This window comes from Schistocerca serialis, chromosome 1 (genome assembly GCF_023864345.2).
Source record: "Schistocerca serialis cubense isolate TAMUIC-IGC-003099 chromosome 1, iqSchSeri2.2, whole genome shotgun sequence".
Classification (NCBI taxonomy): domain Eukaryota; kingdom Metazoa; phylum Arthropoda; class Insecta; order Orthoptera; family Acrididae; genus Schistocerca; species Schistocerca serialis.
In genome coordinates, this window is record NC_064638.1 from 522,544,794 (window position 1) to 522,562,386 (window position 17,593).

Below are 17,593 nucleotides of genomic sequence, written 5' to 3' on the forward strand. Positions count from 1 at the left end.
TTGGCTATGATACCATTCAGGCGAAAAAAAAAGAAAAGAAAAGAAAAGAAAACGTAGCCTAATTCAACTTATGGCCTTGAGTCGCACAAATGTGTTAGGTAGTATTTTAGCATCTGTCCTATGGAGGAGACAAAAGAAGTTACCACAATGAAAGCAAGTACTGTGCTTGTGATGGGCGTTACGTGCCGTCTACTACATTTTCAGCCGTTACGATTTAAGAGGAAATAAGTAATAAACTCTAGTATTGGTGACGTTGAAAATAAACAAGACTGCAGTGTAACTACCGGAATACCACAGGAAATTGTGAATTTCAAGCGGTCCGTGCAGACAATTTTCGTACGTATATGCAATCGATGACGTAAAAAAATTTGTCTAACGCACTGAAAATTGGCTGTTGTGTTCACCAGAAAAGATTGTTTTATGAATTAGGCACTTAGAACCTAACTGTGCTTGATCTGTATGCGCGCCGTGAATAGATACCAGATCGAACAGTGAGCTGAAATATGCTTGTGAAGTACTTGTTGTAGTGAGAGTTTTGACTCTGATAACTATACTAAAATATTAAGTGAAACTGGGTATCCCATAGATGCGGAAAAAGTTAATGTAACAACATGTTGGTGTCCCTAACTGTGGGAGAAAACCTGTTAAGGTCAGAGCAGCGTAGGATACGTGGAAACAAAGCCTTGAAGATAGAGATTTTTTTATACTTATTGCTGTAATTTTTTACCAACGGAATATCGGAGAGCGACAACGTTAAAACATCAAACATTCAGTGTTGAAATTTACGAAACTGCTGGGCTAGTTAGAACACAAGGCCGATACCATTGTAAAAGTTTCACTCTCCTACACGAGACAATGTTCGCTTCCTTTTTTCCTAATCCAAACATCATCGTTGGCAGACACAGTGCACCAGTCAGACTGTAAACGTTGTGCATGTGTTTTTATCGTTGCTTTATAACAGGCGATTGAATGAGTCAAGTCGTTATCCAGCCACGCGTTGGTGAAATTGTGGAAACACGAAGAGAGATGTTGCAAGAAGTGTCCGTAAAAGCGAAAGTAATTGAAAATGTTGCTACGGGTAAGTCTGACAATAATAAATGAAAATTTCATGGAGCAGGATGAACTGTTGCAGAAGTATCTCAATTACTGCGGTGTAGTAGTGCTTCAAATACTTGCCGGAATGAAATTCACCACCTTCTATAGCCACAAGATTATTTTTCCTCAATTTTTAGAAATTATCTTCAGGTAAATTACGCCTAGAGCAACGGAAATCATTGAGCAGCTTCACATGTTTAAACTATGTTGTTTGTGTTTTGCACACAATTCTATACGTGCTCTTGGGTCTCTACGTGATACGACTCATCTTTCATTCATATTTATTTAGTATATATTAGTCTCCATATGGTCTTCTTTCTCAGTTATACGTTGATAATTTGTAATTATTGCCGTTATGGAAGTTACGAGATGCTGACTTGGTAACTAATAGTTAAAAAGTACCTGACAGTTTTGTTCCCATGTATAAAAGATATTGTAGAGAGGAGAAGCGGCAGTTAACAGTATCTAAATACACCAGCTACACAGTTTTCTGTACACTAGTTACGAAAGGTAACACAGTTTGAAAGGTAAATCAGTAACCATATGACAGAACACCTTAATAAGGTCGGGGTTATTTCGAGAAGAAACAGCATTGTTAAGTTCAATAAGTCGTTACGCCGTGAAAACATGAAGATGCACAGCATTGTCAAGGAACGGAATTCAGTTCACGGTCAGTGCCCCAAAGATGAATCATTATATTTTGGTGCAGCAATTAGCACCGAAATGGAAATGATGCCCCGCCCCTTTTTTATAGCTCTAGTTTAATGTAGTGGTGCCCCTTAGTATGCCAGTACGAAATAATTGACTGATGCAATAGTAAAAAGATATCGCGATCTTGGAGGCATTGTTGAAATAGTGGGAGAGCGCTAACCGATTCCATTGGCGTATCGTAAGAGATGAAAAATTGTTATATTATGATCTTGGTACAAACAAGGAGAATAATTTTCACAGATTCCCTGTATTAACAGTAATCATCCAGGGGAGCATAGGAATTTTCAAAGTAAATTTTAGTGTTTTCAGAGCAGCGAGGGAAGCGTAATGTGCGAAAAAGAGACGTGGCTATACGATAACTTAAGGAACGGCTACCTGGCGAATTGCCATCGCGTCCGTGGAAACATCATCTTTCCCGTTAGTTAGAAAGGTTTTTCATCGTTTTCTGTAACTTTAGACGCCAGCTATCTAGTGCAGCTGCGCTTAGCAGTATGTTAGTTTTTCTCTTTCCTCATAAAACGCATATGCACAGCACCTTCCTCTGTAGCTGCCGCTGGATAACGGAGTCCCGGGTTCGATTCCCGGCTGGGTTGGGGATTTTCTCTGCCCGGGGACTGGGTGTTTGTGATGTCCTCATCATTTCATCATCATCATTTATGACAGTGGCTGGATTGGACTGGACTGCATAAAAAATTGCACTGTGAAAAAACTGGGGCTTTGTACGGGCGCTGATGACCGCGCAGTTGAGCGCCCCACAAACCAATAATCATCACCATCACCACCACCACAACCATCTGCATCTGCAGTTTAGTCTTCTCTAAATCGCCGTATGCAATATACAATCGCATTGACTCTTTCTACTGCAACGTTCCATCAACAATTGTACGAGGTTATTAACCTGTCAGATTCTTTTAACTGATCTTCTAGTGCATCGATATGCAGTAGGCTGCGGTAAAAAATGGCGGTAGCAGACTGACACAGCTGTCGACAGCATGAAATTACACTATTTGCAAACCATGGAAACCGTGTTACATGTAAGTAGCTTTTTGTATCATTCTAAACGAGATCAAGACTGGATATACTAAACTCCCTTGATATTTTGTAATGGCTATGTTACATTTTGTGCCTCTTCAGCGTGATAACACATGGTCCATTAACTTATATCTAAGTTACTCTGTTCAATGTATTAAGAATTCATGTGATGAATAGTGATGAAAAGTAACAATATAAGTGTGCTGACATTTTTGGTCCTTCTCATTGAAGATAAAATCAGCTAGGATGTTAGGCTGCGTCCTGTTCCTCTTCAGTTTCTTCTACACGATAGACGTTTCGACTTCTCTGCTGGGATGACCTTCAGGATCTTCTGGCTTTCACCTAACTGAACTCCTGAAGATCCCATCAGGGACTTCGAAACGTCAATCGTATAGAAGATACTGAAAAGGAACAGACGCGGCTCAACATCCCAGATGATTTTACCTTATACGTCAAAAGTATATTTGCACTTTTTAGAGCGCATAGCGTTACATAATATAGACCTGGAGTGACCCACCTTCTTCTTCTTCTTCTTCTTCTTCTTCTTCTTCTTCTTCTTCAAGCATAAGGTTGGTTAGCAACAGTTCGCCAAGCAATTCTGTCTTTGGCTTCCTCTTGAGAGCGGTAAAGGTGGAAATTCCATATTACAGGAAGAGATGAAAGTGATTTGCATCTGGGGCAGCATCGCTTCTAATTGTTCTAAGCCCTCCCTTAACTGCGACATCATCAACATATCTCAGCAAGACCCACACCGTTGCAGGCAAAATCTTCATTCGTCTGTCTTTTGATTTTGAACAGATACGCAGCATTCAGCCCATGATTGGTAAGATAATGTATAGATGCAGTTGACGGATGAAGACATTGTATTTTTAGTCTCACTCCGGTGTTAATTTCTTACCTATATCTGAAGTGTCTCACTGTCATATTTGTGGAACACAGTCTTGTACACTTATTCGTATTAGCCTCTCTCGTGTAGTTATATATCTGCGTTCCTTTCAGCTTTTTATTTTACCGCGTGACCTTTTACCCACGTTTCGTATTGAATCTCCGCCTTTTATGTAGCAGAGAAGAAATTTTTTTGCTTGGTGTTGCAGCAAGTGCCGCAGCCCAGCCGAAGATGTCTCAGAAGCTGACGACGGAGCAGGTGCTGGAGAGGGAGGAGAAGTACGGTGCCCACAACTACCACCCGCTGCCAGTCGCACTCTGCCGAGGCAAGGGTAAGTCATCTCAAACGCTGGTACGATACGCCTGCGTGATACCCAAGGCACACAGTGGGGGATGGCGGGTGGAGAGGAGAGGGGGATGGGGTGCAAGGTGAAACGGTGGACTCTACCTCACCAAATTCCTAACTGAGACCATTACATAGGTGGTGGCTCGCAGCTTGATGATTCCTTGGGCTGGTTTTTGTGTGTGTGCTTATGTAGATGTATACCTTGTCTAACATGTGAGGCATCAGAATTTGGCTCCTAAAACTAATAAAGATTTTTCCTTTTATAGAATTGTGGACTTCAGAGTATTAAGACTACATAAAAGAAGTGATAAACTTTGCTCATGTGATAATGTGCAGACGCCTGTATTTGTCGTCTTGGGCAACTGTCCTAGTGAAGAGATGGTACAGGCACTAGCATTAATCTTTATTTGCATTCATTTACGACTAACGCAATTCCAATTTTTCTTGAAATGGATGTGTTGTAATTGAAGTATTTGCAGCTCGAGTGAGCAGGTGCACGGCTTGTTCGCAGGTGTCTACATGTGGGACGTGGAGGGCCACCGCTACTACGACTTCCTGAGCGCGTACTCCGCGGTGAACCAGGGCCACTGCCACCCCCGCATCGTGGAGGCGCTCAAGCAGCAGGCGGACGTGCTGACGCTTACGTCGCGCGCCTTCCACTCGGATGTGCTGGGCGAGTACGAGCAATTCGCCACCAGCCTCTTTGGCTACGACAAGCTGCTGCCCATGAACACTGGTACGTGCGCCCCCGCATCTCACGCTCTGCCGCCTCAACGAGTGCCAACTTGTCGATAAGATCAATGGTTGTTTCCTGAACGTTATGGCGTAAAGGATCCCTGGCCCAACCATCCCCAATAGCACCTTTCTCAGGAGGAAAATGGATTCTCGCCTGACCTCCAAAGCGCATTACGACTATTAAACTGATTTTGACTGGTCTCCAGCTGCTCATTACAGTAAAGATCGATTCACTTTGGACATCAACTGAACGGAAGGCAACATCACTATCATATAACGGTGTGTTTAAACTAAACGTAATGTCAACACAACGTCACTAAGTTTAGCCCAAAACTGAACAGTGAAAGTGAGACTGAGAGAAACAATTCGTGATTCATGAACGAGGAATACTGAATTAGTATTAATGAACTAGTGATGACAGTAGATTTAATTTATATCGAAGCAAAACAGAACTGTCCGGAAAAAAGAAAATAAAGTGTCACCATTCTGGCGAGTGACAAGCCAATCGGAACCAACTGACGGCCTAGTCAACCTCTGAAGCAGTTTGGACGCGCATCACGGGGTTACCACACCTACCTCCCTCTTGTCGTCGGTTTAGCTACTTCTCTTTCAAGTAACTGTTCAGTTGGCATCACGAGCTTGAGTGCACCCTGTTACAGTTTTTACACCAAGGGAAAACCCCTAGCAGTAGAAGGAATGGAACTTGGGTCCTCAGCATAGCATGTCTTCTCCATGTATACCCCTGAGATGGTGACACAGCCAAACTCACGTGACTGATTTCACAGAGCTTTACGGATCTATCAGAAGTGTGCTCGTCACCCTTCGTGTGATGCGGCGAGGGAGGGTTTATTGTCTTGAGAATCCCCTCCTTGAATGCTTTTGCTCAGATTCCCAAGTTTGAAAGACCGTTCTGTTAAGAGTTAACACTAGTCAAAGCTAGCTGATAAAACTGCGTCACCGGAAACATGATGCGACCAATAGACACCTACCATTCAGGTAGGAGCCGTCTTCAGCGGCTCTGGCCGGGCGAGTCAACTGGGCAGTGTTTGGGATGAACTGTAGTCGGTAGCAGCCACAGAAAGAGCGTCTGCGCTCCTGGTATTTGTTCCACTGGACCATTTCGCGCTTCTGGTTTCGGCTTTCGATATCTCCCACGTTAACACTGGTGGGTGTAGTCTCAGGTAGCGATAGTATGGAAAACGCTCTTCGTGGCTGAGAACTGAAAGACCCGGAAAAAGTATCGTCACATTTTAAAACATTGGGTTCATGGGTTCACATAAAAAATTTATGAATGTACCAACAATACAAAAAATATATTATATAATTGCGGAAACATAGCCAGTAAGTATTTTATATGGTTGCAAAAAATGGTTCAAATGGCTCTAAGCACTATAGGACTTAACATCTGGGGTCATCAGTCCCCTAGACTTAGAACTACTTAAACCTAACTAACCTAAGGACGTCACACACATCCATGCCCGAGGCAGTATTCGAACCTGCGGCCGTAGCAGCAGCGGGGTTCCGGACTGAAGCGCCTAGAACCGCTCGTCCACAGCGGCTGGCTATAGGGTTGCACTCAGCTAATTTAATAGACAAGCAGAGTCTTGAAAACTTTGATTCACGTCAAACATGATTTAGGAAACAATGCACAGCACCTTTTTACTTTAACTTGCTTTCCTTCTAAGCCTCAAGTAATATCAAAATACCTTTTTCCTTCAACAGATGTGAATTATCACTGTTAAAGAAAGGATTTTCTAAAGCAACTTGTTTCTCCTGTTAATGTTCATGTTAATGCAAAGCATAAGCTCTTTCTTTGTCCATCTATTATACAACTGAAAACTTTTTCGTTTTCATGTACTTGCCATATTTTGTGTAAGGATGATCATTGGAAAAATATAAAGTCTTCAGGCAAGCTCTTTGCTAAGTCAGCACAGGACACCGACCCTTGCAGTGTTACATCCCTTTTCCTGCTGCAAGTACTTATCACACTGTTGGTGCCTGAGCTAGAAACTCACAGCATCTTCCAAGGAGTTTATACCTGTCATGGCTGGTTACGGGGACTCTAAGCAATAGTCAAACAGCCAGTTTGCCATTGCTGCGGCTGGATATGACTCAACACGTTCCTTCCTTAGCTATTGCATGTAAGAAATTTATGGCGAAGAGGTGGGAACAAATGCTCCACCTAGCACTTAGTTTGGTTTAGGACCAACGGAAATTATTTCTTGACCAAAAGCTATTCTTTTTTGTTGAACACCTTTAATGCAGGTTTAGGGAATTAGCAAAGATTTCGAAAGTGAAAAGTGGTTCAGTCCTGACTAAAACGGTTACTTGCTGTGCTCCCCACCTGTGACAACCTGGGTGGCATTGCTGTAACTATCACTCCACCGTAGGTCTCAGTATTATATAAGGTATCATCTTCCACAGCAGCCTCCTTTTACAGACAGATAACGTTTGAAGTTCCAAATTGGAGGGGTAGGGAGTGCATTTCGTCCATCGTGTCCAGTGAGGACCATAAGACAATACTGTTGACACTGGGGCTTTCATCTTGGCCTATGAAGGCGACTCGTTGCCTGAGAAGGTCATAGTGATGGTGTATCAGTGCAATGTGAAATCGTATGATCCCCATACCATACTGTGCATTAAATGCACGAAATTTCGGCACATGTCCACCAATTGTAACGCCATCCCCTTCTCTAGAGATTGTGGACATCAGTTGCACATGAACTCCTTGTGCGCCGCCTCCTCCTGTCTATAACAACTGCAGCAAGCACTATTTCCCCCATTTGCTGGACTGCACCATCTTCCAAAGAGAGAAGAATAACTCGAAATACAAGACTCTTGAATGAGTCACGTATCAGTATGCCAAGAAGAAAGGTGGTAGTTTGCTTCCTGTTCATGTGGTGGCAACGGTTGCTACTGCTGTCACGACATCACCCTCTATAGAGACCTTACCCTCGCCCTTTGTGCCTTCTACGTTGGCCTGTCGAGTCCACTCCCCTGGTTGCTGCAGCCCCCCCTCCCTCTTGCCTCTCCCACACCCACTTTGGGAATGTTGACTCCCCACACACACTGGCACATCGATCCCCAACCTCAAGCTGTAGAAGCAACATCTTCCTTCGGCGTTCCTCACTAGGAAGGAGTCTCTTGGGACCCCCTCCACCCACCAGCAATCGAAATCATCCAAGAAGAACAAAAAGACCTCAGAGGTGGAGTCTGGTGGTCCTCAGGTCTCTAGACCCCAGCAGGTTCGTGCTTGGCTGCCACCTCGCCCCAGCCTTCGTGGCACCTTTCCCGTTCCCTGCTGCATGCCTATCCTGTTGCTAGTCTTTTTCCCCTCCATTGGGGAACACGTCCAGGATAGTTTTGGAATTGTTCCACACTGTCCGTAGATGACATACGAACAGTCTCACCACTGATTTTCGTTCCTTTTTCCTTTTGTTCGTTCACCTTCTCCTGTCCTTCCTCTGCTTGGGTATTCGAGGCTCCTCTTTTTTTCTTCTTCCTTCCTGTGCGCTCCTGAAGACCAACTCACATGTCTGCTGCGTAACAGGTGACAGGGTAACATGAAATTCCCAGCCCCAGGCCAACTGGTAGGATTTTCACGTATCCCCTGGTACAGGCCAGGCCCAGGGAAGGGTGGTTGCCTGAGTTGCTACCTTCCCAAATTGCCGGTTGGTCCCTCTGTCAGGCGTTCAGGAGGTGTGAACAATCACCTAAGGCCAGTGCACCACTTTGTAAAGGGAGCCCCCAGTTGGAAGGAGCACACCATCGGAGGTGCTGGCAATCATGAGGGGATTTCCTCACAATGAGCCAGTCATCATCTTTGCAGTCCACGTCTACTAAACGTAAACAGAACATAGCTACCAATTCAAAGACCCCTCACAGCTGCACTGCGGTTTCACGTACTGAAGACAGGCAGTCCTTTGCAATCGTAAGTCAGTTTATTATTCAGTAAGGTGTTGATGCCATTGCTGGCCCTGTGAACTCCTACTCTTGTTTACAGAATGGCACTTTGATTTTGGAGACTACTTCTGATTCTCAAGCACAAAAACTGCTTGCCACTTCGCTTCTCCATGGCTATCCTGTTCATGTTGAGGTCCATAGAACTCTTACTTCTTCCCATGATGTTGTTTACTGTAGACTGCTCGATGGTCTGACTGAGGCCGAAGTCCAAACATACCTCTCTGATCAGGGTGTCATTGCCGTCCATTGGGTGAAGAAAAAGGTAGATGCCTCCTTAGTGCCTACAAGCACATTCCTTCTCACCGTTTATAGAGTGGTGCTTCCATTCATGATCAAAGTAGGCTATGAAGTTACCACAGTCTGACCGTACATGCCAAACCCAATGTTCTGCTACCAGCGTCAGAAAGTTCATGGTTCGTCGCTCTCAAGTCTGTCGTGCTCGTGACGGGCAAGCTTTTGAACAAGGGGAGTCGAATGTTGTGTACTATACTAGACGATTGTTAAATGTTGTTTTAGTCTTATTCTTGCATTCTTTTTCCTGATGGTCATGTCCTACCAATATCAGCGCTCAAGCCACAAGGTGAAGAGACACGAGGTCAGTAAATTGTTTTGTCAATCGTAAGTGCCACGAGTCAGTGCAAAAGTTGTCTTTGCAGAGGCGATACATGTTCTGTGCTATACGTAAGTGCACAGATGTGCAGGTATCTTCACTATTGTATAATCAGAGGTTGTTGGCAGTAGAAAAGGAACAAATTACTATCTAATGGCTCACTGGCGCTAAGATGCCTGTTTATCGAAACACCAGACAACTTTGATCAGCGTCTGCTAAACCAGAAAGCAGCTCTATGAATCGAACCCGGATCTATCCATTTAGTCGGTCCTTTCCATATTCAGCCATCCCATGATTGGACAGTGTCTCCACTCCCATCTTCTTTTCCATTTCTTCCAAACCCCATAACCCTATTCAACGGCGCTAAGTGAGTAACATTTCTAGAAGGGAGGGCTGAGTGGAACAGTAATTTGATCTAAGCTGTCATAAAATGATACAGTTGGTAATGGGCCGTCCCCGGAAGGCCAAGATCAAAATTTGAGACTTTCTGCAGCAGCCAGATGTAATACAGAATTAACTGTCTGCAAGTTTTCAAATGTTCAAAATGTTCAAATGTGTATGAAATCTTATGGGACTTAACTGCTAAGGTCATCAGTCCCTAAGCTTACACACTACTTAACCTAAATTATCCGAAGGACAAACACTCACACCCATGCCCAAGGGAGGACTCGAACCTCCGCCGGGACTAGCCGCACAGTCCATGACTGCAGCGCCTAAGACCGCTCGGCTAATCCCGCGCGGCTCTGCAAGTTTTATCTATCATATTTGGTGTAAAGAAGGCATTGCATTGAACATAAGTATACACGGCATATGTTATAGTCCAAAACGTCCAAACTTAGGTCGACAGAATTCTTTGTGATTACTACTTTACAAATTGCATGTATCATAGTAGAATTCGCTTCTTTAGAACTTTAATAGACTATTGTTCTGGAACCTGTGCTATTTCCTTGGACTTTGCTGCCTGTGAGTAGAGCCCGATTTTATGAAAACGCTATAACTCTGAAACTCCGGTAATTAGTTAATATTTGTGGCGTTCCAAATGTGCAACGAAAATTGCTGTTACATTGTGAGATTAAGCTTGGTTCTCGTCTCTTGATCTGGTTTACTCTTTTCCAGGTGTGGAAGCTGGAGAGACGGCGTGTAAGCTGGCCCGCAAGTGGGGCTACATGAAGAAGAAAATCCCCGAGAACCAGGCGCGCATCGTGTTCGTGGAGGGCAACTTTTGGGGCCGCACGCTGTCCGCCATCTCCAGCTCCACGGACCCCTCCAGCTACGGTGGCTTCGGTCCCTTCATGCCCGGTTTCTCCGTCATCCCCTACAACGACCTCAATGCGCTTGAGGTAAAGTCGTACTTCGCTTTGTATGTAGGATGTATCAAATCTTTTGGGTCAAGTTGAAACAGATGGTAGTGAGCTCACAACCGATTATTGAAAGAGGGGATCAATGGTCGGAAACGCGTATTTATTGTGTTCTGGACATACACAGCATACACTTCATAACAACGTTGTTCATAGCAGTTGTCCAAACCGACGACCGCCAGTTGTGCATGTATTGCAACGGCGCCGCATGCAGTCCTGCTTCACTCTTGGAAAGAGCCAGTGTGTCTGTTGTACACTGGAACTGGCAGCGAGTGCTAAACGTCGTACACTAGTGACCACCAAACAGACCCTTTTTGCTGCCTGCCCGTTCAATTGGTCCACGTTGCTTGGTGTTTCTTCGAGGTGTACTGCCACAAATCTTGGAGACTGTATCTCTTGTCTGCTAAAGGATGTGATTCCAATATGACGATGTACAAGCCCACTTCCATGTAAATGGCCACGAGCACCTGAACAACACATACTCTTATCGTTCACTTGGAAGGGAAAGTCCTCTGTCATGGCCAGCCCGATCGCCGGATCTCATTCCTCTTGACTTTTTCCTATGGGCTGACGTCGAGATGTTAATGTATGAAACCCTCATAGAAACGGACGCAGACCTGCTTTTTAGGGTTCGAGTTGCCTGTCGCCTGGTGCGACAGACACGAGGGATGTTTGAGAATGCGACATAAATTCGTGCTCCGTTGCCATACATACATGCATTGAGACTGGCGGTCGTCGCTTTAAACAACTTCTTAACTACGTCGTTGTTATGAAGTGTATGGTGTGTGTTTCCATAAAACAATAAATACGCATTATCGGCCGGCCGGTGTGGTCGAGCGGTTCTAGGCGCTTCAGTCTGGAACCGCGCGACCGCTACGGCCGCAGATTCGAATCCTGCTTCGGGCATGGATGTGTGTGATGTCCTTGGGTTAGTTGGGTTTAAGTGGTTCTGAGTTCTAGGGGACTGATGACCTCAGATGTAAAGTCCCATAGTGCTCAGGGTCATTTGAACCATTTGAACGCATTATCGACCGTTGGTTCCCTATCTCAATAATCGGTTGTGAGCCCACTACCATCAGCTGTGATGACGCTAAGCTTCTGCATCACAATGCTCCAGAAACACAGCGAATTTGTTAGCAACATTTTAAACTAAAAACAAATACTTGTTCTCCGAATCTTCAACAAAACCGCGTTGAGTTTGATGAAACGTATATCGCTTTAGACTATTTTTACGCGTTAGTCTTAGAGCGAGCTACAAATGTTTGATTTCTTCGTTTGTGTTGTCACATTGTCTGTAATTTACAATTGATAAGTGGAAGTGGAAAACGTTTTACGTTAAGTCTCACATTAGTCAGAGAGTGAAAAAACAATGTATCATTGTTCGTACATAACTGATTTGCAGATAAAAAAATCGAGGAGATATTCTGAGTACCAGAAAATTATGCTGCTCACCGCATCACCGCAAAAAGGGCAAATTACGAAATAAATATTTTAATAAAAACTTTGTAAGTGCCATACCAGGAAACCTATTGTTCAAAGCTATACTGAGATACTACGTTTCGTTGGTGGTAATACAAGTAGAGAAATACAGCTCAAACGTTTAACTAATAGAGCTTTAGTCAACAAAAACATTTCTCGTATCTTTCAAATACTGGAGCTGCAAAGGGAAGCACTGCTCGCCCAAAATCCATGCACCATGTGCTAAGGAATGCTTCAAACATTTTCTCCATGATTTGGCACTTGGATGAAAGACAGACATATGCGTCAGATTACGAAGAACACAATAGCACAGAAAATACATTTTGTGAAAAAATGCCACTTGCAATGTTTTCCATTTACACTCTCCAATTCGTGACTTTATTCCAAATCCATCCTGGCATTTGCTAGAAATGTGTTTACTGAACAATGCACATTCCGTTTTATCCTATTAAATCATAGAAAAGATGCGTATGTCTGATTTTGTTTACATCCAGATGTCATGATTTCAGTTTTCCGGGTATTCTTGTTTAGTACCGGTGTTTGTGGCAAAATAAAAATTTGACTTACGGCACTACACATTTCTGACATGTTTATTTATGCCTTTCTAATTAACTGCATGTATGTTTATATGAACACTAACTCAGGAGACTGTAAATAAACATTAGTGGTGCAATATCTGATCGTGTTTCTTGTGGTGCATTACTGGATCTTTATTTGTGGATTATCTAATATTTTTTTGTGTTGCATTACTTAACCCTTTTTTGCTGCGCACAATTTAACTGGTTTTTACAGTGTGCAACGATTTTTTGTGGTGCCCTATGGTTTTTTCCTGGTGCATTGTTATTGTTATTTTTTCCGTGATGCGTGGTCATCGTCGTTGTTGTTCTTGTTGTTTCTGTGGTGTATTGTCTTCGTCGTTGTTGTTCTTGTTGTTTCTGTGGTGTATTGTCGTCGTCGTTCTGGTGTATTGTCGTTGTTTTTTCCGTGGTGCGTTGTTGTAATAATACTAAAAATTAGTTCTGTTTTTTAGAATTGCCATTCTATGCCTTTTTCTCTGAAATATGATTTGCATGAGTGTAAAATCGACACTTGATGACGCAATCGCTTTGCTGTTATTAGTCACTGAATCAATCAGTAAATTGACTTCCAGCTTAAAGGAACAATATAAGAAGTTTTAATCGACAAAGGAGTCAGGTAGCTATCCTGACAGTAATGGATACTTACCTACAGTTGGGTGTTACGATGTTGAGTCGTGTGTAAGCTATTACTCTAGAAGCTGTCAGTAGTCGTGTCAGTTAGCAAGTTGGTAACACTGATCTAAGCCATTTTCATTTTTCAGGCACTGTCAGTTGTAACGTCTGCTCTTAATTAGTGAAGAAACGGAGATTTTGTAAAATGTCATTTACTTTTTAGAATAAAATTTTTACTCTGCAGTGGAATGTGAGCTGATATGAAACTTCCAGGCGGATTAAAATTGTGTGCCGGAGAAAGACTCGAATGCAGGACCTTTGCATTTCACGGGCAAGTGCTCTGCCAACTCAGCTATCCAAACAGCTCAAATCAGTGTCAGCAATTTGATAACTGACATACGACTATTCAGCTTTCCTTCCGCCAGTAACTCAACTCCTAACTTTCAAACTTCACAGAAGCTCTCCTGCGAAACGTACAATATTAGCACTCCTAGAAGAAAGGGTATTGCAGAAATATGGCTTAGCCACAAGCCGAGGAATATTTTTAGTCAGTAGAGCACTTGTCCACGAAAGGCAAAGATCTCGATTTCGTGTCTCGGTTCGGCACATAATTTTAATCTGTCAGCATGTTTCATTTACTTTACTCGTTGGCACTGAGGAAACCTGAAGGCATGCCCCTGCACTGAGAGAACGATGCTAAATAGCAAAATGGATATATTTTTTCCCCATCATCAATTCAAACATTTTATTGATGGGTTAGCTCCACGTTTGTTGACTAAATTGCTTTAGTAACAGTCAACTTAATTATCATTCTCTCAGTGCTAGTCTCACTGCTACACTAGGTAGATAACCTTTGATGTATGCTGATTGTATACAGCCAATTTACATCTTAACATAAGACCTACCTATAAAATAACATGGAGCGATTCATTACACAAAACACATAGTATATTACGCACTTTTTATTCATACATTAGTACGTATCTGGGTAAGGTTGAGCAATATTATATCTATTAGTCTATTTTATCAAGTAATTCTTTTGCAAAACTTGTTAGGACTAAAATCTATTTACTATATGAGCCTCGTAAAACTTATTACAGGACTGATAAACAAATGTGGATTGATCTCAATAGATAAGGATTTGAGTGTCGCTGCTCCTAAGTGCGTGTAAAGTGCATTAATTGCTGTGCCATTTTACTTGGTCTGTAGCTTGTCGGTCTGCGAAGCGTAACGTAACTCTTAGCTCACGTATCGCCAAAGGCATGTATCCAGCTCGAAATCTCTGTCTGGCATAAAGACACCGTCAGCATCTGCGCTTCTTCCAAGCTATCATTTGCACTAGTTGCAGGTTGGTTTAATTCCCTCGTGTGAACACTTTGTTTCAGGAAGCTCTGAAGGACAGCAACGTGTGCGCCTTTATGGTGGAGCCGATACAAGGGGAGGCCGGGGTGGTGGTGCCCACAGAGGGCTACCTGAGGGGCGTCCGGGAGCTGTGCTCGCGCCACAACGTACTGTGGATCGCCGACGAGGTGCAGACGGGCCTGGCGCGCACGGGCAAGATGCTGGCCGTCGACCACGAGGGAGTCAAGCCGGACATTCTGTGCTTAGGGAAGGCGCTCTCTGGCGGCGTTTACCCGGTGAGTACAGCACAGGTTGTGCAGCCTCTGCTTTTGTTCTCATCAGTGCGAACTCTCGTTTGTCGCAGCTCTCTAGTGTATCTTGTGAAAGCCTCATCATCTCTGCCTAACTGCTGCCGTTTACCCTGCACAACATAATGGGTCACTTTTTTGAAACCTCGTGATTTCCTCCCATTGCCACACATAATTGTGAAATTTGGCCCAAAGGTCCCTACAACCGTCCTCTGTAATTGTACAAAAGCATGGTGCCCTACGACGTCACCTTTGGGATCGACGACCCATCAAACAGCAAGGTGTCGTCCCAAGTGAATGTAAGTCCAGAGGTCAGAAGGTCATGTGAGGTGGAAGGTGAGTTAATGACATTTCATTGGCACCAAAATTCATCAAAACTCTGCTCAACGCAACCCTGGATGTGTCACAGTTTGGGAGCATTCTCACACTTTCCCCTACCCATAGCTTACCCCTCCTTTGGACGCCTCTGCAGTGGAGGTCAGAACCGCAATGCCCGGAGTTGAAATCACGCCGTGTTGTCACAGATGGGCGAGGAAAACATTTCAGACACATTACCTCTCAGAATCGACATGAAAAGACCTTACCCCTTGTCTTGGGGTGTTTACTGTCACACATTTCGTAGCTGAAAACTGCAGTTCTCAATGCAATGAGCAGTAGGACATAGTAAGGCTGCAACCCCATTGAATGTGATCTGACCGCTTTGGAATGTATCGCAAACCCAACTTTTGCTCTGCTTTACAGGATGGAACCACTGAGTACCTTTCAAAACCTTCTTACAAAATTTGAACTTGATCCGAAACAGCAAAGGACGTTCATGCTCTTTCAGCCATTCAGTTTTACGCACTCCCATGGTGTGATCATGGGGATGCAAAATTTGCATGTGCATGAATAAAACGTCAGTGGGTCCCTCTAAGAATCTCTAATACGGGAACACCCTATGTATAACCCACACACTTCTGTTGAGCACTTAAAAAAAATGTACCTGTATAGAAGCTTCGACACACGTTCAGTAGTGTGACGCTCCAATGCTGCACCAGCGCCTGAGGGATGGCAACACCTTCGACAGCCCTTAGATTCCTCACACCTCGAAGCCACATTATATGATGGGAATATGCAGTGGTTAACGGAGCTGATCAGGTCTTAGAGAGACGAAGTACAAGCAGCTCTTTTCATTTGTCTTCAATAGAAATACTCCACCCCATTCTTCCCACATGAAAGATCTATCATTACTAGAGATGTAACCTGGGACTCTCATGTGACATAGAATGGAAAGGTTTGTGCCCACAAAATGTTAGATCGCAGACGCTTATGGAAAAGTAAAGAGGAGTTTTAAGCGTGTACAACTGATAGGAAAAATACAATTTCAGAAATTTGTTCTATTGTGGACGCATAGAGTGATGAATAACGTACTTGAACAAATACATAGGTAATACGGACATGAATCCATTCTTCCTCGGATTTTGATTACATTTATATCGATCTTCACCTTCTTGCTCCAGCTGCCAATGTTTTTAATGGTCAATTAAGTGGTGTACGCTGACACAGTAGTGTACCGATGTGTTACTCATTAAGCTGTTTACTACCGTAGGTGTCGGCAGTGCTGGCTAACGACGACGTGATGCTGTGCATAAAGCCTGGAGAGCACGGCTCCACCTATGGTGGCAACCCTTTGGCGTGCCGTGTGGGCATTGCTGCTTTGAAGGTGTTGCTGGAAGAAAATCTCGCGGCAAATGCAGAGAAAATGGGAAAGCTTTTGCGTGACGAACTCTCGCAACTTCCCAAAGACGTTGTGTCGATTGTGCGTGGAAAGGGTCTCCTGAATGCCATTGTCATCAACAAAAGTAAGTTACATGTTTTTCATTGTCTACTATGTTAAGTCTTCAGTTTTTGTAGAACTTACGAAAAACACCAGTAGAATGGAGAAATTTACTCAAAACTTCTGGATTTACAGAGTTCGATGCGTGGGAAGTGTGCCTGAAACTAAAGGAGAATGGACTGCTTGCCAAACCCACACATGGAGACATAATCCGTTTCGCTCCTCCACTCGTCATCACGGAGGAGGAAATGCGTGATTGCATTAGGATAATAAAGGAGACTGTACTATCATTTGCGAAGAGTTAGCTGTAGGCACTTTGTCCTCTTGACATTCAAGAGATGGATGAACACTACAATAAAGATAACTTGTGTGTGTATTATAATCTTTGTCAAAATAAAGTTTCTTGCTCTCTACAGTGCTATTATGAATACCATAAGTAACTGAAAATCGTCAGCATGTTGGCGTATATGTACAGTATGACAATTACCTTTTTTGACTTAAGACTTAGAAGCACCATCAAAACATGTATTACATTGAAGGGAAAAAGGAGTGTGAAATCTTAGTTTGCACCTGCCTTGACTCCTACGGTGTCAGAGATACGAGGTCGTCGGAGACGTAATGCTATCTCAATTTTTGTAAAAGACTGAAGAAAACAGTAGTTGTCTATTTGTAGGGATCATTACAAAGTATCACGACAAAATATCAGTAGATTCGGACACATTTT

General features: G+C 43.5%; 1 protein-coding gene across 3 annotated transcripts in view; it reads left to right on the top strand.

Moving 5' to 3' along the window:
* Positions 1-17,282, top strand: part of LOC126457784 (ornithine aminotransferase, mitochondrial) — a 79,581-nt gene extending 62,299 nt beyond the window's left edge. For 2 of the 3 annotated variants that reach the window (XM_050094380.1, XM_050094390.1), the window contains exons 2-7: positions 3,933-4,055; positions 4,581-4,805; positions 10,494-10,717; positions 14,790-15,041; positions 16,642-16,894; positions 17,005-17,282. In XM_050094380.1, the coding sequence (XP_049950337.1) occupies positions 3,933-4,055; positions 4,581-4,805; positions 10,494-10,717; positions 14,790-15,041; positions 16,642-16,894; positions 17,005-17,174 (1,247 nt within the window). In that variant the 3' untranslated portion in view covers positions 17,175-17,282. Of the gene's footprint in view, positions 1-973; positions 1,079-3,932; positions 4,056-4,580; positions 4,806-10,493; positions 10,718-14,789; positions 15,042-16,641; positions 16,895-17,004 lie in introns of those variants that run through there. The other variant, XM_050094372.1, reaches the window with a different exon arrangement.
* Positions 17,283-17,593: the final 311 nt, after the last annotated feature.